At 47.5% G+C, this 23,574-nt stretch overlaps 1 protein-coding gene across 3 annotated transcripts in view; it reads right to left on the bottom strand.

Moving 5' to 3' along the window:
* Window positions 1-18,634: 18,634 nt before the first annotated feature.
* LOC119168211 (uncharacterized) overlaps window positions 18,635-23,574 on the bottom strand; it is a 500,388-nt gene continuing 495,448 nt past the window's right edge. For 2 of the 3 annotated variants that reach the window (XM_075867475.1, XM_075867476.1), the window contains one exon: window positions 18,635-22,378. In XM_075867475.1, coding sequence (XP_075723590.1) covers window positions 22,128-22,378 — 251 coding nt within the window. In that variant the 3' untranslated portion in view covers window positions 18,635-22,127. The remainder of the gene's footprint in view (window positions 22,379-23,574) is intronic. The other variant, XM_075867474.1, reaches the window with a different exon arrangement.

The following is a 23,574-nucleotide window of genomic DNA, read 5'->3' as shown; positions in this document are numbered from 1 at the left end:
TCACTTGCGAGAGTAATTTCAGTGACTTCGAGAGATCAAAATTGATCAGGGCACAGGATATTTAGCTTCGAGTGACATTGCTTGACATGCTATCAACCCTTGCCTGGCATTAATCAAGAGTGTATCAATGTTTTTAGATGTAAAAATAAGCAAAAAAACACATATGTACAAACGTTACGACAAATATTTGAAGATTTGATGCACAAGCTCCGCCGTGGTGGTTAGTGGCTAAGGTACTCGGCTGCTCACCTGCAGGTCGGTGGATTGAATCTTTGCTGCGCCACCTACACTTTCGATGGAGGTGAAAATGCTATAGGCCCGTGTGCACGTTAGAGCGCCTTTCCTTCAATACTATTTTTCCTCTCTCTCTCTAGGTAACAGTAATTGACTTAGAGCTGTTTAAAACGAAGTACCAACAACATTTTCCGCTCGTTACCGCTTCCGTTAGGTATTCATCACCACATGTTTGCGAAACTTCAGCCATTCACTGTGGCACAAAAAATGAGCCACATAACTTCCGGATACCGAATGTGCAGTCCACTCTTCTAGATGAACAACGTAAAGGGTAAACAAAAGGTAGTACGATGAAGAAACAGCCGAGCCTCGGCTTCCCCCCAAAGGTTTGTGATTTGTAGCTTACACCGGCCATCACCCGACATCCAGAGTACTCTAATGTTGAGGTGCAGAAGGTGCCCACACACAGGTTATTTAACGAGTGCCCTCGAGGTCCTAGTTCCCGTGGCTGTGGTCAGCGAAGGTCCGAAACCAAGGGAAATTCACCACTGTTACTGCTTGTTTAGCTGTTGTACAACAATCGGCGCGGCTGTGAGTGTGGGTGCGAAAAATTGCAGTGTTGTGTGTCTGTTTGTCGACAAGAACGAACAAAGGCATTTGCAGAACACAGCAAGAAGCATGGATAAAAAAGAAAAAAAAAGAAGGAAAGGGCACAAACACAAAGGTCCGGACTGTATTTGTGTGTACTTGCACCTCCTTTGTGTGTACTTTCTGTGCCGATTTTCAAAATGTCAAAGTATGAACCAACTGACCTAAACAGTTTTACTAAATATAAGGGAAATGAATCAGGGGCTTGTTTTCTTATCCAACACGACAACAAAACCACCAGCCACTGAAGCCAAAGGACCTAGCCATATTCACCTTGATTTTCATTAATTCATTTACGCCCTGCCGCGGTGGTCTAGTGGCTAAGGTACTCGGCTGCTGACACGCAAGTCACGGGATCGAATCTCGGCTGGGGCGGCTGCATTTTCGATGGAGGCGAAAAGGCTGTAGAGGCCCGTGTGCTCAGATTTGGGTGCACATTTAGGAACCCCTGCTGTTAAAAGTTTGCGGAGCCATCCACTACTATATAGTAGTGTCATGGTAGTATAAACATCAGTAACGGAAGAGTGATCAATCTATGGTGGTTTTGGGACATTAAACCCAACATATCAATCAATCAATCAATCAATCAATCAATCAATCAATCAATCAATCAATCAATCAATCAATCAATCAATCAATCAATCAATCAATCAATCAATCAATCAATTTATACAGACGATTGTAAACATCATTATACAATGGTAGGGGTCAAGAAAAAAATCACAGCATATCCATGGAGTGAATGATAATGAATGGTGCGAAGCGTCCATCAGTCCGCGCACACTTCCGTCCGTCCGTCCATCTGTGCATCCGCAAGTGCGTTCAGTCATCGATCCGCGCGTTCATCCATCCGTACGTCTGATTGTCGGCCTGTCCATCCGTCCATTCGTCCGCCCATCTAGTGAATACTCCAAGTACCGCCATCTCGCATATTTTCATCGCGATCGTAGTCGCGCAATCGTCCCTCTCCTTCCCCTGTGGCACATAACCGTCTGTCCCCTGTGGCACATATCCGCTTTCTCGGGTATGTGCCACCGGCGGTTACGAACAACGACAACAGGGGACGCAGAAGCTACGCCATAAGAAGCTTCGACCCTAAAAAAAAAAAAAAAGCTTCCATAGGCAGGTTGAGGAGATCTCAGCCCCAGTTCTCTATAGCGGCAGCAGGTGGCGGAAGTGACAAAAGTAACGTGCTTGGGGGCTTTACTGACGATACCGCTTGTACTACAGAAAAAAATTAAGTTGATCCACTGACATTTACATCATGGTAGTATAAACACCCGTACACGGAAGAATGATAACAAGAACACACCTAAAAGAAGGTACGTGCCCCTTGCAACAGAGAAGGTGGAGTTAGGAATGAAAGCGACGAACGCGAATGGCTATGAGCACAAGTGGTGTCGTTCGTCTCCTCTTCACTGGGGATCGTCTGAGGCGTTCTGCAGTTTAGCTGGGCTTATTTGTCTTCGCTCACGGCTGCCTCACTAACGCAGTACACGCTTGCTTTCTAGACCGTCAGTACGTCGCATCGTCGCCGTAATAGCTCGGTGGTTCTTGGTGCGCTCAATTGAAAAAAAAAAAAAACAGCGATGCCTCTCCAGTAGAAAGCAGCGCTGAATAACGGGTCAACGGAACAATACCAACCATGGCGCCATGATTTGTGCCTTTTATTCGTCCAGTATTTAAGCGCTGTTTTCTACTGGAAATAATGGACTAATTAACCAGCCCAAATTAACCAGCCCTAATTAACCAGCCCTAATTAACCAGCCTTAATTAACCAGCCCTACGGCAAAGCTTTTTGGAAGGAGGCTTTCCCACATAAAGAAGCTAACTGTGGCAGAGCACGCTTGCGGGCACGCACTCTCTGTACTATGCACGGGGGTTGGGGGGGTTTGCAAAAAAGGTGCACAGGTTTCCTCAAAAGACACCAGCAATTGCACCCAACCTAAGCAGCACCAGCGTTCCACCAATTTTTCATCCACGATGCAACACGGCTTCTGATAACCCTTCAACACAAACTCGTTGCGATGCCCATGATACTATAGCTGCGGTTGGTAAAGGGGCACTAAAGGGAAGAACGATTTCCGCGCATTAGTTAACTTCAATTTTACAACACCGAAAACACAACTTTTACCGCGAGAAGACGCACGTGGGCGAGAAAACGTACGAAAAGAAAATGCATGTGTCGAAGCCACCATCAAGTTCCCGCACCAAACGCTACGATGTCACAGATTTTGACGGCGTCTACTTGGTCAGATTATGTTTTCACCGAAAAAAATGAAGCACACTCTCGTTTTAGGGGCCTAAGCCTCAACATACAATGTTTTAAAAATTTCATTGTGCCAGTGTTGTCTAAGTATGAAAAAAAGTGCCGCCTTATCCACGAATTGAATGATGATGAGTGGGCGAAGCTCCAGAGGTAAACCTGGTAAACCATGAATCCTCCGTACATTTTGCCCACTCGATTTTATTACAGCGCTTCCCCTAGTGTACGTCGCTGCACTAAATCGAACGATTGCCTTCCACCAATGACCCACGTCGTATGTGACATCATTCCTATTTTATAACATCTCGCATCTATCATCATCAACTACAAGTACCGCTGTCTAGTTTATAACATCTTGCATGTTTTCATCATCAGCTACAAGTACCGCCATTTAGTAAACACTACAAGAACTAAACGAGAGGTGGCTACATACAAGGGAAGCACAGCCCACGCTTTAAGGAGCTTCGCCCCTAAAATGCACCTTGAAATCTGTGACAGCACGTGCGGTGATTCTGGCACGAAATAAAAAAAATGATACTAGGACCTTGATTTTCTTCTCTATTAATAAACAGATTATAGTTAAATTAACAATATTAGAGCTTTCAGAGTAAAACTTAGAAGTCTAAGCCACTTATATACTCCAATTTAGTGTCCCTTCAAGCCTTAGATGCCTAATCAAATGTGAAAAATCATAAGCGTCCCGCGTCGGCGTCAGCAACACAAATAACGTGAATCATCACCATGACGTGGTGATATTATGAAGCGTGGAAACTTGGGAAAGTTGGTAGGACATAACTGAATATACCACCAGAGCAACTTAGAAGTAGTTACAGCGTAACTATGGAAGCGAAAAAAAAAACCAAGGATGGAAAAGAGATAGTTGACTTTCCTCAATTGAAAGTCAGCGCTCTTTTCTATCCTTGTTTTTTTTTCGCTTGTGTAGTTACGCTTTAACTACTTCCAATTTGCACTGTTCGTATATTCAGTATATTCATAATGTGATGAAGTCATCATATGACGTCACAGATCGCCAGAAATGAGTGGCATCATCGTTGCGTCACTGTGACTTCACATAACGTGATGCAATACAGTGACGTGATCACATGGCACCATTGCTTGGTCAATGGTATGCCGATCCCGTAAGGGAGGTGCGATGCCTCCGATCACGGAGGCCATGCAAGACCATGTTAGCTGCAGAAATTCTGGTAAAGGAACGCGGTTGTGTTAATTAAATTGCTTGGATTTGTTGGAAATTCAGGACGGTATACTAGCAGTGCGAGAACGCGCGGACAATACAGCTCAGTGTGTCGTCCTTTTTCTTGTCCGTGTGTCCTCGCACTGGTAGCATACTGTTAAAAAATCGACTTGGAAAAAGATAAGATGACTTTGGCCTTCTAGTTCACAAAATTGGGTGTAAGAAGAAGTATGACGTCACGCAGCCAGCCTCGGCAAGTCAACTTCTTCAAGTCAGCAGTGTCACCCAACGCGTTACTTTTCGCGTCAAGATCACGCAAGAAACGAGACTGTGCGAGACTTCGGGGCATGGTGCCCGGTAGCTTTAAATCGAAAAGTGCTTGTTCGGCACCGACCCGCACGCAGAAGGTTCAAAATGGAAAACCACAGATAGTGCTGAAACGTAGCGGCATGCTCCGACGTTTTTGATCACGTGTTGGGCCGACACGGTTGAATTCATTCGTGTGGCGTAATGTTCCCTTTCTTCTTTCGCCTTCCTCCATAGTTAGACGCACAAGGGACCTTTTGAGCTTTCCGAAATGACGTAAGGCGTTCTTGCTGTGCCGTGGAAGTCCTCCGCTTTCGTTTTAGTTTCTGCTCCATTCTCTCCCGCACGCTCATCTTGTCTGTACCTTGCAGCGATGCTCACTTTCTCTGTGCCTGTTTCGTTGCAGCCATCAAGTCGACATTTTCAGTCTTGCTTTTAGCTCGTCTCGTTTTCGACTGAGACGTCTTACATTTGTTCGTCTGTTCTACCACGTCTTGTTTTCCGTCTGCTTAATTGTTTGGCTGCTTGTTTTTGTCACTAGACGCATCTATAGTGTTTTTACTTGCCGTTGGAAGGCGACACCTCGAATCCGTAGCGAGGAGAAAGTGCAGTTGAACTTACGTTTGGAGAAAAGAGGTCCCTTCCTTCAGTTTTCCGAGCGTCGCGGTAGTGTGTGTTTGTCCCGCGTAGTTCAGACAAGCCTCATTCTATTCGACTTCCACGGAGTCATCAGCTGTTAAACTCCCTCGAAAGCCGTTTCCCAGACTCATCTACCAAGCACCACTCCCTCCTTTCTTTTGTCCCTGTTTACTGTCTTTTCGCCCCCGTATCACGTGAGGTTCTTTTGGGACTTGGGAGATCCCCCTCGTTTCACCGGGAAGATTTATACGGGACATCATCTTGAATGGGCGCCGTGCTGTACATCGCGCAACCCTTTATAGCAATCTGGGCACAAACCGTGCTAGCAGCGTTCGGAAAAAAACGCTCGCTCAGGAACCCTATTACTGGATCTTCCCGCGTCTTGTACACGGGAGACCGTTTGCTATGGTTGCGTCCCATGAATTTTTTTGTTTTTCTTTACGGCGTCGAGACAGAAGAGGAAAACTTCATAGGCCGAACGTTCCTGACTCGACCTTGGGACGTAATGCGAGTTTACTTACAGAGTCGATCTCGAAATCGTTGCAGTCCACCACGGCGGGACAGTGGCTGGGGCGCTCGGCTGCTGACCCGAAGGTCGCAGGTTCGACCCCAGTCGCGGTGGTTGCATTTCGATGGAGACGAAATGGCTCATGTACTGTACGATGCCAGTGCGCATTAAAGAACACCCGATGGCCAAAATTTCCCGAACCCTCCACTACGGTTTCTCTTATAACCATATGGTCGTTTTGGGACGTAAAACCCCAGATATTATTGTTATGAAATTGTTATGATGACGATAACATACAGCTGAGCTACTTGTTAAGTCTTCACGCGGGGGGGGGGGGGGGATTTCTTATACCTTCTATGGGACCTCACCTCGCATGGTGATTCGTTTCCGCCACTGGTTCAGGAACGATATGGGCGCGAAGCGATGAGAAACCGCGTTGAACAGCGAATTCCACTGGAGATTATGTTTCGGCTAGTGGACTTGTTGTTCGTCAAGGCATTGCCTTGAGGAAAAAAAAAAATGTCCACTTTTCAAAACATGGGCTCCAGCGACATTCTCTGACCAACTATTTCTCAAAGCACCAGTGAGTCCATCACACCCATTTCGTTGATAGTTGTACAAGCAAAATCACCAAAAGTTTCTAACTGACTATATGCATTTTCACGAACAGGAAGGAGGCTATAATTCTTTTCCTTTGTTTCAACAACACGCCAAAAGTAAAAAAAAGAACAAACTCTATAATAAAGACAACACGCATTAAAGCCTTTCATGAAACATTTTATGAGCAGCAGGTGGGTCGGCTTTTGTCAACGCAAATTAGTCTAGTGACACTGCGCTTATGTCAGTCCAGTCAGGTTTGCAGGGCTTCACTCATGCACTCATCCAAAATCAATAACTGCTCAAATAACGGAATCGAATACTTGCGCTCACCCGCGGTCACCACGAAACCTCAAAGACCTTCGCGAAATTGGAAATAACTGTGTTGTTAACACACTGCAGAACCGCGAAAAGCACATGGCGCCCCGATTTAGCCACATTCGTACGATTCGCCTGATGCATGGTTGACTTCACCAGGTCTACTGTGGCTTCCGTTCGCTTCACGCCACATGAAACGTCTCATCTTTCCAGTGTTCATACTTGACACGCTAACTGAGATAGATAGCCGAGCGTGGTACGACACGTATAATATCGCTGAGCAAGTGGAAAGTAGGAGCGGAGGCAAGCGCTAAATGGAAGTTTTCCCGCACTTCACTCGATTTGAAAATTTGATTGACTTGTTGGGTTTAACGTTCCAAAACCACCGTATATGATTATGAGAGACGCCGTAGTGGAAGGCTCCGGAAATTTCGAACACCTGGGGTTCTTTATGTGCACCCAAATCTGGCCACACGAAAAACAGCATTTTCACCTCGATCGAAAATGGAGCCGCCGCAGCCGGGATTCGATCCCGCGACCTGCGGGTCAGTTGAGTATACCTTAGCAACTAGACTACTGCGGTGGGACATCCCGGTTCAAAATTTATAAAATGAAAAATAACAAAGAGAAATAAACCAAAGATGAGTTCTCTACAACTCAATGAAATTTCTGTATTTGTGAAAACTGGTGAAAGGCAAGAAATGCGAACGCCCGCGTTAACTTGACTTTGTTCGGACAGATGTTAGGAGGCCTGGCAACCACTACGAGCGCACGTGTTCCGCGAAACCGAAGCTAGCGCCGAGTTTCTGGGGCCTGGTGCTCACTCTGAAAATACAGGCAGTGCAGACACGGGATCCTGGATGACGTCACGACACCGCAAACGCCTACTAACGACTGAAGAGACGCACGATGGCGTGGTGAAAGAAAGCACGAAAACCTATCACGCATGCGCATTCAATGTACGAACCAATCAGTCGAGCGCACGCGAGGTCCACGAGATTTGATTGATTGATATGTGGGGTTTAACGTCCCAAAACCACTATATGATTATGAGAGACGCCGTAGTGGAGGGCTCTGGAAATTTAGACCACCTGGGGTTCTTTAACGTGCACCCAAATCTGAGCACACGGGCCTACAACATTTCCGCCTCCATCGGAAATGCAGCCGCCGCAGCCGGGATTCGAACCCGCGCCCTGCGGGTCGGCAGCCGAGTACCTTAGCCACTAGACCACCGCGGCGGGGCGAGGTCCACGAGAAAGACAACTGCTAAAGCACCTGATTTCATATTTGTTTTCAACCTAATCAATCATTGACTCATGCATGCGTTAACGCTGTTGCCGATACGCCAACGGCGCGTATTTTACTGCTCCTCTTTAACTCCTGCATGCTACCTCTGTGCTTCGCGATTTGGCGAAATGGTGGTTCTTTCGTATACAATTGGTGTAACTTGACGGACTAAGCACAAGAATAAATGAGCCTAATGAAATATTTAATAATAATAATAATAATAATAATAATAATAATAATAATAATAATAATAATAATAATAATAATAATAATAATAATAATAATAATAATAATAATAATAATAATATCCGAGGTTTCATGTCTGAAAACCACAATACGATTATGAGAGACGCCGTAGTGGAGGGCTCTGGAAATTCAACCATCTTTAACACGCACTGATATCACACAGTAGTCGGGCCTTTACCATTCCGCCTCCATCTTAACGAATTCTCTTTCCCCCTCTTCTCCAGGGTCTGAGTAGGTGGGGGGAGGGGGGGGGAGAATTTTTTACAATAATGCGTGTTGTGTGTCGTAATCCCTGTGCGTTCACAAATAAGCTCGCGAAATTTCGGCGCCCTTGGTCGAGGTGGCCAGAGAGTCGGGAAAATATCGGCACACTCGTGAGCCGCGGCGTAACAAGCAGCTTGCTGTGAGAGCGCCTGCGTTTCGCTGAACGACATTGTTGCGTGGTCAGCTGTGCTTGAAGTCGGGATATTTTTATCTTTCATTATCTTGGCACTGAAATTGAACGATTTGCAGCGCCATGGTGGTTTGCAGCGATATGGTGGTTTTGGGATGTTAAACTCCACATATCAATCAATCAATGCAGCGCCTAAAACTTTGGTAGAAGACGACGGCTCAAAGTCCTTGCTGCGCATGAGGTCGGGCGCACCATGGCAAAACGGTGGTCGCCGGCTGTGTGGGCGGGTTTGCATGCACAGCCAAGAGAAAGCTCTTACCTTTTTGCGCGTGATTTTTAAAATAACGAAACTAATAAGCAATAAGGATAAATAATACTTGCGGTTTAACGTCTCGAAATCACGCTACAGTTATAAGGGACGCCGTAGTGAAGGGCTCCAGAAATTTCGACTGTCTGGTGTTCTGCAACACGCACTGAGATCGCACGCGACGCGGGCTTTCAGCATTTCGCCTGCATCAAAATGCGATTGCCGCGGCCGGGATTATACACGCGACCTTCGGATCGGGAGTTGAGCAGCGTCAATTGCTACACCACCACGTATGAGAGAGAGAGAGAGAGAGAGAGAGAGAGAGAGAGAGAAAATATTTATTTAAGCGGACTGAAAAGATAGTCCTCATTAGTTGGAGCCCTTAGTTCAGGCAGCACCTACTTTATTTGACCAATTCCAGCAAGATGCACCCTATCCTATATCCCTTTCCCTGCTCTCAACCATCGCCTAGCCTTCGCGTGTGCTTTGCGGTCATGGGGAAGAGAGCCCCTCATGCAGTGTCTCACGATGGGATTAAGATACAGTTTTTTGTTCGGTAGTGTACAAATCCGCGGGGCGGCATCTAGCATTCCTCGCGATCACAATGCTGGCGGTCACGACGGCTCTGTAAGTGACACGGTGTTTTTGAGATAGCGTGTCGCTTTTGGTAACGCTATGTGGGCAACGAATGGGGACTCGTCCCGGTGACGCTGCTGCGTAACTAGCACTGTGAGCTGGTGGTGGCATTGCTTCGAGCCCCAAAGAAAGAGCACGAAGGAACTAATCTGACAGACATATCATATTGGAGAGGGACAAAACCTCCATGTGGCGTCGCATCACCAATCTCTAAAGTAAGAAGGGCCGGCTCTTCCCGTTGAAGAGCGCGCGTTTGCACTGGCATTGGATGAAGTAAAGGAGGCGTTGGTTCAGGCAACGCCTCCTAGAAAAAAAAAAAGCATTGGTTCAGGGCTCCATTGGCTCGCGCCACATGCCACGTGCCCGCTATGAGCCATTCCACGCGCTTCCCGCACAGCCGCAACGCACGTCCCGGGACCCCTACTGCACGCAAGCGGGGGACAAATAAGTCAATTGGCGACGCTGTGAAGGGTGAAATAGTGTCGCCAATTGGCTTATTAGGGAGCTTTAGAATAGCGCAACGTGAGCCCTTGCGGTGCGGTCGCTGCCACTGCGCATGCGTCGTAACGCAAGCCGGCGTTCGCGTTCACGGTCCGCGCGCAGAAAATCCGAAATAGCGTACGGCGATCGCGGCCCGCATGTGGCCCACAAACACTGGATTTGAGGCTACAGTGTCGCTGCGATCGTGCGTTGCCGTTTGCAGCAGAGCAAACGCTATTCTAAAACTCATGTGGCGCCCGCAACGCCCGCAGCGCTTGCAAACGGTATTCTAAAGCTCCATATTTGTCCACCGCTTGGGTGCGGCAGGGGTCCCGGCACGTGCGTTGCGGCTGTGCAGGAAGCGCGTGAAACGGCCTCAAATCAGCCGACGCTGCTCTTGGGGCTACAAGTTGCGGCGGGTAGAACTAAGAAATCTCTGACGTTTTGTACTACACGACTGTAGTACATACTGGCAGGGGCACTTGAATTCGCGATCTTGGTTTGTATGTAGCTCTGCCTCAATTTTACGGCTCAAAATCACGATATCATTGCGAGGGACGTCGTAGGGGAGGGCTCTAGTAGTTTTTACCATCCGATGTTTTCTAAGTCTACGTTGAGGCTACGCTGTCACCGTTAAACGTTCCTATACGAAATGTATCTCTACTTCACCTAAAAAAAAACATACGAGCATCTTTGCTCGTTTTGTTATGACGTGCACGCATACTTTTCTGCTGCATTGCTACGTTTTTGATGAGGTGGATGGAAATCTACCGAGCCCTCCACTACGGCGTCCGTCATAGCCACATCATGGTGTCAGCCCGTAAAAACCTATATATTACAATACTATCTACCCGCACGCAGAATCGATAAATAGCAATAAACATCACAATAAAGAATGAAAGCCCGTGTGGCACTCACGATGTAGATCCACGAGGAGTTGGTCTGTCACCGCTTGCCACGCTTCACACACACCAGCCCCATGTATGCTCTTCGGGTCTCTGGAACTATGGACACTCGAATCGTTTGGCGTATGGTCGGAGCACCGCAGAAAGCAACATCCAGGCATTCCACGCCGAAAATAACCGCGGATTGTCAGCGCATCGTTTATCAGGGACGAATGCTTTTCCTTGCCGAGTGCCACCGTCGAAAACGCTGACGCACTCGGGGACCAATGCCTAGATTCGCGGCCGCTCTCTTAGTCACGGTTCGCGCGCACGGCGTCTTCGATTGAAGCACGGTTGATAGCGCTGTAATACGGCAGTGCACGAGCGCAGTCATGTATAGTTTTATTTCACATTTTGCGGGTGTCGGTGTCGCCGTATTCGGCTGTTGTCTGGCCGTTTTGTATTATCTCTTCGAGTAACTCTGCACACCGCTTGTTTTAAGTGCGAAACACGCCCTTGCCTACTGCAAGCCCTTTTGGCGACTATCTATCTATATATCTATCGAGCCGATTACGGTTGCGGGCTCTCGTCGTCACCCCCTTGGCATGAACCAAAATTAGCATGGGAGGGTAGGATGGTTTGACGAATGCGACGCGCTGGTCAAGACATGAGTAATGTCACAATCCCGTCACGTACGTCGTGAAACACTACTTCATCAGACAGTGGCACATACCAACGAGTGGGTATGTGCCACAGGGGATGGACACTTGGTATCTACCCAGGAACGACGAGAACACACATGGACAATTTTAACGCGCGAGCGTTAAGAAATAACCGACACCAGTAGTGTCGACCCGACGAATGCAAATAATAAATGTCAGGGTCCGAGCTGGAATCGAACCCAAGCATTCTGCGTGGCAATGAAGCATTTTACCACAGAGCTACGCAGGGTCTCGGAACTACTTTTCAAATTGACGCTAATCTTCGTGAAACGTCAATAGTGGTTGCAGTGCTGCCTACCCAATTTTAGAAACATTACATATGTACTCCTTTAATACAGCCGTCACGTCGAGTCAACGTCGATTATGGTTAGGTGCCATGCGCTGAAGTTGATTTATGTAGCAGTGTCCAGGGCCATAGAGCATCCTGATGTATCATGTATCCTGTCGGCTTACGACTCGGTGCTCTCGAGATAACCCCCTTGACTTGGCGTCAACCAAAGTTAGTATGTGAGGGTAAGATGGTTTGACGAATATTACCTGCTAGTCAAGACTTGAATAATGTCCCGATCCCGTCGCGTACGTCGTCAAACACCTTCCCGTTAAACAGCGGCACATACCTGCGGGCGGGTATGTGCCACAGGTGATTGAAACATAGTATCTACCCAAGAACTTATAGGTAACTTCAACGCGATGGTGCTAAGAAAAACCTGCGATTGGCGGCGTTGACCCAATGGACACATACAATAAATATCATGGTTTCAGCAGGAATCAAACCCAAGCATTTTGCGTGGCAATCAAGTATTCTACCACAGAGCCACACCAGGTCTCCAAACTACTTTTTAAATATACCGTAATGTTTGTGAAACGTCAATTGTGGTTGCAGTGCTCGTTATCCAATTTTATAACCATTACATATATACTCCTACCATACAGCTGTCCCGTCGGACTAACGTCAATTGTAGTTAGGTGACATTTGCTGAAGTTGATTTGTGTATCAGTGTCCAGGGCTACCATCTTCGCGAGCACCAGCACTATATACATATCAGCTTATCGCTTCTGGGGTTGCTAATAGCGTTGTTTCTGTTGGCTTCCTTGCGAAAGTGCAAACAACTGGTTATTTAGGATGACGATTGTTATAGCACGAGATTCGAACGACGACGAAGGGACAAGAAGAAGACGGGCACCCGTCTTCTTGTCATAACAATCGTCATGTTATACCAACTAGGCCAAACCGCCATGCTTCTAGGTTATTTAGGTTTCTGCAACTGTTCAACATATGTCTATGCGTGCAACATTTGCTCACATGTTTAGCGTCATTTGATGATGAGTCGTTCAATAAAAAATTACAACACGTTCAGCTTCTCTCCGCATGCTTCGCATAACGTCGATTCCCAAGGTACAGCCGTCAGCAGCCTTAACTCGAAAGCTCCGATGCGTGGCCTTGGCTCGCCCCGCCACGGTGGTCTAGTGGCTAAGGTACTCGGCTGCTGACCTGCAGGTCGCGGGATCGAATCCCGGCTGTGGCGGTTGCATTTCCAATGGAGGCGGAAATATTGTAGGCCCGTGTACTCAGATTTGGGTGCACGTTAAAGAACCCCAGGTGGTCGGAATTTCCGGAGCCCTCCACTACGGCGTCTCTCATAATCATATAGTGGTTTTGGGACGTTGAACCCCACAAATCAATCAATCATAAATCAGCGTGGCCTTGGCTCGCTTCAACCAACGTTTTAGACACTGGCTTGAACTGAGGTCAGCGCCACCAAGCGATGAACATGATATGCTTGCTGCAGTTAACAATAGATGTAGCACACGTCGGTTTCAATAGTAAATTACTGTTTCCAGTCTGCCTGACCGGCGGGTCGAATGCACTCACTTCGAATCCCGTTTTCGCCACATTTCGCTCGTGGCTACGTCATCGCGCGCATCCATCCATGGCGTTCGTTGTTGTACGCTTATCTCGACAATGCACCGTTACGTGTGACAGCTTACGCACCTTCCGAGTTTGAATTATAAGCAAGGCATCATATGCATATAAATAGCAGAGCAAACGCATGTACGTGGCGTTTGCAAAAGTTGCACAATAAATAAATCTCAAATGCAGTTCTGAATCAATAATTTTCAGACAGCGTCAATTGAACTGTTCTCGCAATTTAGAGTGTGCCTTTCTGATAGGTTCCCGCTGCACGGAAGATGTCGCATGGAGCGCAATTTTTGTACGTGTTCTCAGCGAGAAAGACGCATGGATACAACGCAAACAAAGCAATTTTCATGCGTAGTTATCGAATGAAAGCTTAAACTATCATCTTATAATAAAATCGTGTGTCTGGGACGCTAAACCTCAGATATTATTACCCGAACAAAGGCTGTGCTCTAAGAACACATCTTTCGCGCATCACGAACCAAGCAAGAAGGCACGCTCCAAATTGCGCGAGTGGTTCGATTCACGCTGTTTGAACATTACTGAATCAGAACATAGACAAAGCGACTGCATTTCAGATTTTTTGTGCAACTTTTACAAACGCCCTGAGCGTGTGTTTGCTCTGCTTTTTATACATATGATTCTGTTTGAGCAGCAGCTGCTGGTTGATTGATTGATATGTGAGGTTTAACGTCCCAAAACCATGATATGATTATGGGAGACGCCGTAGTGGAGGGCTCCGGAAATTTTGACCACCTGGGATTCTTTAAAGTGCACCCAAATATGAGCACACGGACCTCTACACCATTTCCACCACCATCGGAAATGCAGCCGCCGCAGCCGCGATTGGATCCCGCGACCTGTGGGTCAACAGCCGAGTACCTTCGCCACTGGACCACCGCGGGGGGCGAGCAGCAGCTACAAATTCAAACACGGAAGGTGCATAACCTGTCGCGCGCAATGGTTCATTGTCGAGATAAGTATAAGACAACGGACGGCATGGGTGAGCGCGATAACGTAGCCACGAGTGAAACGTGGCGTGAACGGGATGCGAAGTGCACGTGCATTCGACCCGCCGGTCAGGCAGACTGGAAACAGTAATTTACTATTAATTGAAACCGACGCGTGCTACATCTATCCTCAACTGCAGCAAGCATATCATTTTCAACGCTTGGTGGCACTCACCCCAGTTCAAGCGAGCGAGGCCATGCGTCGGAGCGTTCATGTTAAAGGTGTCGACAGATGTACGTGGGATCTGCCAAATCTTATTGAGATAGCAATTATATGTACAGTCTCGGCTGATCTTTCAACATCGCCGCCGCCACCACCGTCATTCCCCGTATACGCATCTATATACATAATCACCCAAGAAAGAAAAAAAGCTAGCCGCGCTCGGGCGGCAAACTACGTGTGAGAGATAAGCGCGCGCCGGGCGATGCGCCGACGCGCGCTTATCTCATGCGTACTTTTCCCTGTAAAGGAGGGGAGGGGAGATTAGAGGGCTTGTGTGCGCGCGCTTATCCTTTGCTGGGGAGCATCGTGCACCTTCGGCTTTCACCGGAACGATTGCATTAGTTTCCGGGCCCGCAAAGGTCACTTCGGTCTCTGCACAAGCCCCGTTTGCGAAAAGAGCGAGCTTTTCATACAGAGCGAGGCATAACAACTGAAACACTTGTTAGTTTGCATTAATCTGTACCTGTGATTACGTTTAATGCGTCGTTTTTTTTGTTTAAACAGCGCGTTACGTGTCGAGCGGTGAAAGTTGTTAGTTAAGGCCCAACCGCATGCACACGATTTTCTAGCGACCACGCCAAACAGCAGCGACGAGCGACAGGATTTGCTGTCGCGTAGGCCCATACGTCACCACCACTTGTCGCGTCACGCGTCAACGTTTGGCCAATGGCTGTCTAGAATGGTATTCGCAACTGCTTTCTGACAAAATGAGGCATTTTCCATGTACCCTTCGTGCTTGTCACTTCCTCCTTCAAATGAAAGGACAACCAGCTGCACCGACAATGAGTCTACAATAATCAGACATGAGATCATGGATAAATATAATACTTTTTAATGTAACACGTACAAATGAACAACAGAGCGGGGAGCCGCACGTACGGAAAAGAAAACTATAAAAGATCGCTCGTCACCCGAAAGCCAGCGTGGCGATTTCTGGCAACATGGCTGCGCCCCTGGTCCTCGCTTTGGTTGCAATTTGCTCTCGATGCTTTTGTCCGTGCGTTCTTCAAGAAATTCAAGGTACAAACACCTTTGTTACATTCGCATCAGACGCAGAGAGTGAGAGAGCGGCCATATTTGGTCGTAAATCTCGATATCGAATGTTTGTTTTGATGTTTCGACGCCAGCTTGTGAGAATTGTGGGATGCTATTCTGGACACTGTCGAATTCCGCCATATTGTCAAATATTGTATGGCGGACTTTTAAACCAATCAGAGAGATCGTAGCAGCTCATTCGGCCAATTAGCATCGATCAATGGCGGAATCTTACAACATGGTGGAATTCGACAATAGAATAGCCCCCACGGTTGCTTGCTGCAATGTGAAAACGTCATGTGAAGTGCGTCGTAGCCGTCGTAGCGTATGCTTCTGGGCAACCTGTCGCGATGAAACCAAAGATGGCGAAAAAAAAAGAAGGTCGTGAAACGCTTTTGCGGCTTCCTTATGCGACACAAGACAGTAATAAATGTGGCGTGTTGTCATCGACCAACTTTTAAACTTCCGTTCGCAATTTGTGGGTATGCACGCGATGACCGGGACGAGGAAAGTTTAAGCGGAAGGACAGGGAGGTTAGCCAGTTCTTAGACCGGCTGGCTACCCTGTGCTGGGGAAAGGGGTGAGGGGAATAAAAGATGATAAAAGGAATGTTGCGAAGAGAGAGAGAGAGATTAGAAAAAATTAGTGACAGAATAAAGGCAACATCAAATAGTTTAAGACACTAAAGTCTGTCTCTGCGGCCAGTTGTCCGCAAAAAGCGCAGCAAAGCTTTCAAAGCCTTCTGGGCTGAAGATGGGCTCGGCCAATGACCCAGAATCGTTCATGCACGCGATAGTTTTCATTAAAGCAACAATCACACTTTGTCGCCGGCATGCTGTTGCAGCGAAAGTTTGTCGCTGCCACTTGTCGCTGTCACTAGAAAATCGCGTGCATGCGGTTGGGCCTTTATAAACATGTCCTATTTGTAACTTAATTATGCGATGTGCTGTAGCATATGATAACTTACACGAAAGCACAACCATGTTCGAATACCCAGAAGACACACTTTCGGTCTTTTTGATTCGGCACTTTCAACGAAGCCTGGGCGCTGAAAACACAAGGACCAAGGAAGAAGACAAGACTTGCGCCTAGTGCTGTGCTCTTGCTTGGTCACCGGGTTTTAAGCTCTGTGGCTTCAGTGAATGTTCTTCGAGTCGTTCGACGTACCACTTTCTGCACGCGGGGCGTGTCAATGAATGAATGAACTTTTAAATTTAAGTGTTCCTTCAGGCGAGGCTAGGTGACGAGGGGCTTAACCTCAGTCCTATCCCACTCTCGTCAAAGAATAATTTTTATTTGCTCGCAATGAGCCCTCTCATGCATGAACGCGTTTACGGGGGTAAATTCGACATTTTATGACCTTTAGTTTACGTCGCGTCTTATACGAAATTTGTAAAATATTCGTTGAACGTCTCGGCGTAGATAGGCCAATGTGTATTATGGGAAGTCGTTTCAAGTGCCGCGAAACTTCAACACATACACGTTGCCACAAAAAAATTGGATCACTCGTTATGGAATGCTCTCTACAACGTATAACAAAACTCACATAGTGAATACTAAATGTTTCGCATAACCGATCTAACTTAACTGATTAAGCATAAAATAAAGAATATTGTAACGAGCACCACATGACGACATACTTTAAGTAGTTGGTTTCATTAAGCTGTGGTTTACCTTTTTTATTATACTTTTTCATTTTTGTTATGTGAGATATGGCCGCTATATGGATACTCCTTACACTCGTTATCCACGTTTTTGATGCTCTTGTAAGACCGGCTGCGCAGCATCTATAAGCCTATAGGTGCGGGGTCCTCCCTCCTTCCCCAATGGTTTCCCCGAATGTTCTCGTCTTTTCTTCCTCTGAGTCTGTCTTGTTTGTCTAGCCGCTTACTTCCGATTTTCCCTAATGACCATTAAGAAAAGGGGGAGGGGAAGGAAAAAATTGGAATGAAGCGATGACATGCTTCAGGCAATGACCTGCCTTTGGTACCCGACATTTCAGGAGTAAAGATGAGGAGTAAACTGTCATTGGAATGCAACTTATCAAAGGCCTTCGGCCTCCCCGATCGAAAAAAGAAGGGAAGAAAAATTGGGCGCTTGTCTGCGTGCTTCACTGCAAATGTCGAAAGACTATATAGTCTTCTGTCCGGAGGCGATGCGTGAGATATGGACGCCATCTGTCAGTAATGTGGGGAAACGAAAGCTTGTGTAGGACGCAGAGCCACTGGTAGGTGGCAGCACTATGTTTTCTACTGAAGCGAAGAAAACCGCTTTTTTTGTTCCTAGCGTCGCATTATCAGCGAAACGTAAGAAACACACTACCTAATACTTATGTATTGATGCTACGCCTCAGATATGCGTAATACTTGCTTTTTGATCGACCATGTTCACAAGTATGAACTCAGCCACCAGATCAAGATGGCTGGGCGTTGATAATTGGCTTGAACTTTTGCTGGGTGGCTGAATTGTGCGACCGACAGACGGAAACATGCGGGCACCCAGACCGAAATTTCTGCTTGGTACCACCTCCCAAGAAAGAAGATGATAGTCTTTCTTGGGAGGCGGTGTTACCCAGCTCAGACCCAGTCACAACGGCCCTGGAGCGGGCCGCCTAGGTCGCCGTCAACGTTGGGCCAATGGCTATCCAGCACGGTATCCGCAACTTCTTTCTGACAAAATGAAGCATTTTCCATCTATCCCTCCGTGCGTGTCACTTCCTCCTCCAGATGAGAGGACCTGCACCGACAATGAGTCTACAATGATCAGACGTGAGATCATGGATAAAAATAACACTTTTTAATGTAACACGTTACAAATGAACAACAGAGCGGGGAGCCGCACGTGCGGATCGTCGGGCACCCCGTTTGTGGTTGTTTTTGTTTTTTGATATTATTACGACCCTTCTCTCCACCAACATGGCGCTGAATTCACGCTTACACAATAGACAACGCGTGTCTAAAAACTTCGTCACATGGAGGACTCGAAAAGAGCGAGCGTGTACCAAAAAGAAAAGTGTTTGACCACCTTACTGGTTGTGGACGCTATGGAAACAACACACATGGTAGTGACGTGTTGCACGTTTGTTAACGGGGGGTAGGCGCCGTCGACATACTGAGGCGCTTGCACCGACGTCGGGGCACGTAGGCTCCTCCGAGGCTCACTACTGCCGTCTGTTGTCACGCAACAACTAGCACAGCAACTGCAAAGCTGCCTCCGAGATCGCGCGGGAGGCTCCCCGACGCGCTGTGCTCGGAGGAAGCGTTGCAGCCGCTGTGTTAGTTGTCACGTGATCATTGAGGGCGGTAGCGAGCTTTGGGCTGGGCGGAGCCTACGTGCCGGGACGTCGCTGCAGACGCCTCACTATGTAGACGGCGCCTACCCCGCTTTACAGACATGCAACAGGTCTATATGATATACAAAACAAGCGGGCCAGATAAACTGTATACAACACCAGTCACGTGCACACACTCTTCCGAGCACATACGAGTTCGCACGGAGCTTCGCTGACAGAGTTAGTTGTGTTCACTGTAGGCAGTCGAAGTGGCACGTTGTCTTGTCTTGGCTTGGTTTCGGCTTGGGTAGTTGTGGAGATCATGGTATGCCGAGGGTTTAGAAGTCTCTCTCGCTACTACGTTCCCGGAGATTGCAGGTTTTCCTGAAGACGACTTTCGGGTCACGCATTTCGTTTCGCATTTAGTGTAACTGAAAGTTAAAGGACCTGAAGCAAGGTCATTACGCGAAACAGCGTCTGGTCGTACTGCCTGTTGTACCAAGTTTCCATTACACATTATTAGGTTCCAAGTAATCAGACCCAGAAACAAATTGTAACGTTACAAGTTTTTGTTTGCCCACAGCACCTGATTTCTCCCATGCAAATGCATGGAAAACGAACAAAATGAAAGTTTTTCTTCGGAATCATGTTCATTGAGTTACGCTGAGTTATGGCTTCTGTTGGTAATGAACAGATGTAATACGATGTAGCTTGTAATGGAAACCCGCTGCTAGGCAGATAATGAAATGCGAGCAGTATTGTTATGTTATGAATATCTACAGGATGAAACTTGAGATGCAAGTGAAGATGATATGAAACACAGCTCTGTGCGCACAAATTACAAGAAACCATTTAGCACATGCAGGAGCGTCTTTGGTAGTAGGCAAGCAGTGTTGTTTGACTCATGTGTTAATTTCATTGAAAGATATTTCAGGATGGAGGAGGACGTTCGTACGCTATGCTGGTTGCATAAGTAATGTTAGTACCCGGTCCCAATTGACGGTGTTCTCAAAAAAAAAAAAGAACCACCACGATATAAGGAACATGCCTCTTGTTTAAAAAAAAAATAACGTTGAAATTAGTTGCAATGGCTCGGCTAGAACATACCTACTTTGCCGCCTTCACTTCATACATTTCGAGACTTGTCGCTACTGTATTACACACGCGTTCACAGTTAAACCGTTAGCCATTCATTTAATATCGGGTCGTGTGTGTTTAACCAAATGCGTTTTTGTAGAAGCGATAGCGCTGCTTACGACTCCTTATCTTAGAAGATCCATTTCTTGAAAACAATACTGCTGTACTGTACACATTGCTGCTAACAGGATCACGTGACCCAGAATGGAGGGTCACGTGGTTCTGCGTGGCCACTGGAGACGCTCTGGGGACACAGCTAGCTACTAAACAGTGCTTCTGTTAAAACACATTATTTTTCTTTACAATTTAATAAAAATTCATTACTGCTTTCAGGCGCTCAGTCTGCGAAAGTGTGTCGGCTGTGCTGGTAGTGCGACGCTAATTTTGGCTGTTGTAGGCCCGTTTGCTCAGATTTGGGTGTACGTTAAAGAACCCCAGGTGGTCGAAATTTCCCGAAGCCCTCCCCTACGGCGTCTCTCATAATCATATGGTGGTTTTGGGACGTGAAACCCCACATATCAATCAATCATTAGTTTTGGCTGAGACCTAGCAGCAATATTTCTAATAAGCTAGAAGCCGAACCACAATACTAGAAGAAAGAACACAGAGTGGTAGTTCGGTGTCTATTTTACTTAAATTATTACCAACTAGCCTAGCTACGAGTTCTGCTATGGAGCAATGTACAGCTTGATACTTGATCATGGAGAGAAAAAAAAAACAATGGTAGCAAACGTCACGTGACCATGCTGTTGACACGTCATAAAAAATTGAGGGAGAAATGAGCCTTACTTATGCGATAGGCCAGGGCTACTATTGGTCGCGTTGCATTGGTTGCGTCTGCTGAAGCCTGATGATGATATGCGGCGTTTAACGTCCCAAAACCACCATATGCTTAGGACAAACACCTTAGTGGAGGAATTTGGAAATTTTGACCACCTAGGGATCTTTAACGTGCACCGAAATCTGCATATGCTGAAGGCAAGCTTACGTCTTTTTTAGATATTACGCTGTATTTGAGTGTAGGACTATAGTTCGGCTTGAATACACGAAAAGAGGTTAGCTTGGAGAGGCTATAGCAAAATCATGTGACGCTTTCTCTGAATCTATTCTTCCTCTCTAAATGATGACAATGTGATATATCAGTGACCAGTTCCCCTATGAAAAATGTTTCACAGTCATGAATTGTGAAAACACAAAAGTACACGCGAGGAGCAACCCTTCTGGTGACACCTTATGGCACCCTGTCTTGTTTCAGGAAAGTCACAAAGTATTAAGCATTATTGCAACGACTCATCGTATGAATTTCCCTAGCGTGATGACGTATTGGTATCAGCAGCGGCAAAGAGATTTTGGCGAGGACATACTTGACTGTCCTTTTGTTCTTTTGATACAACGATGGAACGCACCTAAGGTTTCTAACGCCGTAATCGCCGAGACACGGTTACACACATGGATCGTCCCGGTCTCCGAGACTCTAATAACGCAACCGAAGTGATTGTGGCCTCCCCGATTAGCTTCGGAAGCTGCCAGAGCTGATCGCGGAGGCCTCAGACTGATCACAGTGCTACACGATGTCGCCACTAGTGGTGCTGCTCTCGTTAGAGGCGTTCGAGTACTTCGGTGCCCGAACTCGTCATCGTATGCTGCCCTTTTTTCGGTTACGCTATGAACTGTACGTTATGGTTATCGAAATTCACCAAGGAAGTCCCCACGCACCATAACGCTCGCCTACCGTTGTGAACACACAGTTTTTTTTTTTCAGGAAGAAACTAAAGAAAGAAATCAAAGCTCGTTTCAGTACAAGGTGGCTCGAGGTGTAAGAGTCTTTCCGCACACAACACCTCCGCACCATATGCACAGGCAGGTTCACTCTGTCCGCAACGAGGTGGCCCTGCTGTGTCGCCTAGTAGAAGTCCAGAAGCCTGCAGCACAAAAGGCCAGCACAGCCCACTTCGTCTTCGGGCTGTCCCCCGCGCAGATCGTGTCCGTGCTGCTGGTGCCAGCGCTGCACGTGCCTGCCGAGTCCCGGCATGTGCTGACGCCTTCGCACGGGTGGGCTCTCGGGAGGGCTTCGGCCCGGCGCCGATCGGCTCCTGCCGCCGGCTCCTCCGCCTGCACTGAGAAAACGGGAGTCCCTGGAGTGGACTCGAGACACCTCCGTAGCCACACTGACCTCGCCGGGAGCAGGAGGAGGTTTTCACTGCTGATAACCGAATGGTTGCTCGTGCATTATGTGACCCTTTCTTCATAGACAGTGACCCTATATAATGCCGCGTATAAGTTATGAGCGCATCCTTTTTCTAAAAAAAAGAATTGTCGAAATAATTCCGGGGTCTTGCTTACCAAATGATAGTAAACTTCAAAGAATAATTTCAGGGCACAGTGCTTGTAATGCTTATAGTACTTATAACTCCCTTAAAGCACCTGTACAAGGCACTATTCCAATGTAATGAGGTCATAATTATGCTGAGTGGTAGCTTAGCTGGCATTGTCTTTGCTGGTACGAGCACACTGCAAACAGCTCCGTCCATCCTTTCTCAGGCATGGCCATCCTCATCATCCTAATAAATTTCTGTTTAAGGTGCAGTCTGTTTTCACGCTTGGGAGAAATCTCGTAGCGCGTGGCCTCGCGATGCGGCCATGATGCGGCCGGCGCGGCAGTCACGCGCCGGCAGCAGATCGCGCGTGCGCCGACGCTTGAGAGGCATTTTCTTGAACCGCGTCGTCGGCTACGGAAGTGCGCGCTGGCCGAATCGTCCGGCAGCAGGCGAATTTCTTCGTTGCTACGGGAACTGGGCTCATATTTCTGATCGTGTCACAGTACGCACCACTGCCGTCCAAAATGAGCGCCGTCATCGCTGCCGCAGGGGACATGACGGGGTATTAAGTGAAGTTGGTCCCTTACCTGCTTTCCTTTACCCTTTACGTAACGAGGAGCTGTGGGACGATGCTCTACGCGATGGACCTCCCGAGGTTTCCCGAGCTCTGACACAGCGGGCCCGACTCGTCGGTGGTGGTGGTTGTGGTTGTAAGGGAGAGGAAAAAGGCACCTAATTTCTGTCTGCCTGAGCGGCGACACGGCGCAGTGCCTTATGGGAGTGGGGGGAAGGAGGAATAAAAAGAATAGCAGGAAATAGAAGAAGAAATAGAGAGGCAAGCGACGGAAAATAGAAAGAGGTAGGAAAGTGGGGATCCAGTCGAAGCAGTCCAAGGGCGGGGCACCACAATGCGAGAGCTGCACGGCGTCAGGAGACCGCGGAGGGCGAACCAGTCGGCGGGGGCTACGCTGGCGTCGGAGATCGTGAGGGCACGA

The sequence above is a fragment of the Rhipicephalus microplus genome, chromosome 6 (assembly GCF_043290135.1).
Source record: "Rhipicephalus microplus isolate Deutch F79 chromosome 6, USDA_Rmic, whole genome shotgun sequence".
In the NCBI taxonomy this organism is placed as follows: Eukaryota; Metazoa; Arthropoda; class Arachnida; order Ixodida; family Ixodidae; genus Rhipicephalus; species Rhipicephalus microplus.
The sequence above is the reverse complement of the archived record's forward strand: the minus strand, read 5'-3'. Positions and strand labels throughout refer to the sequence as shown.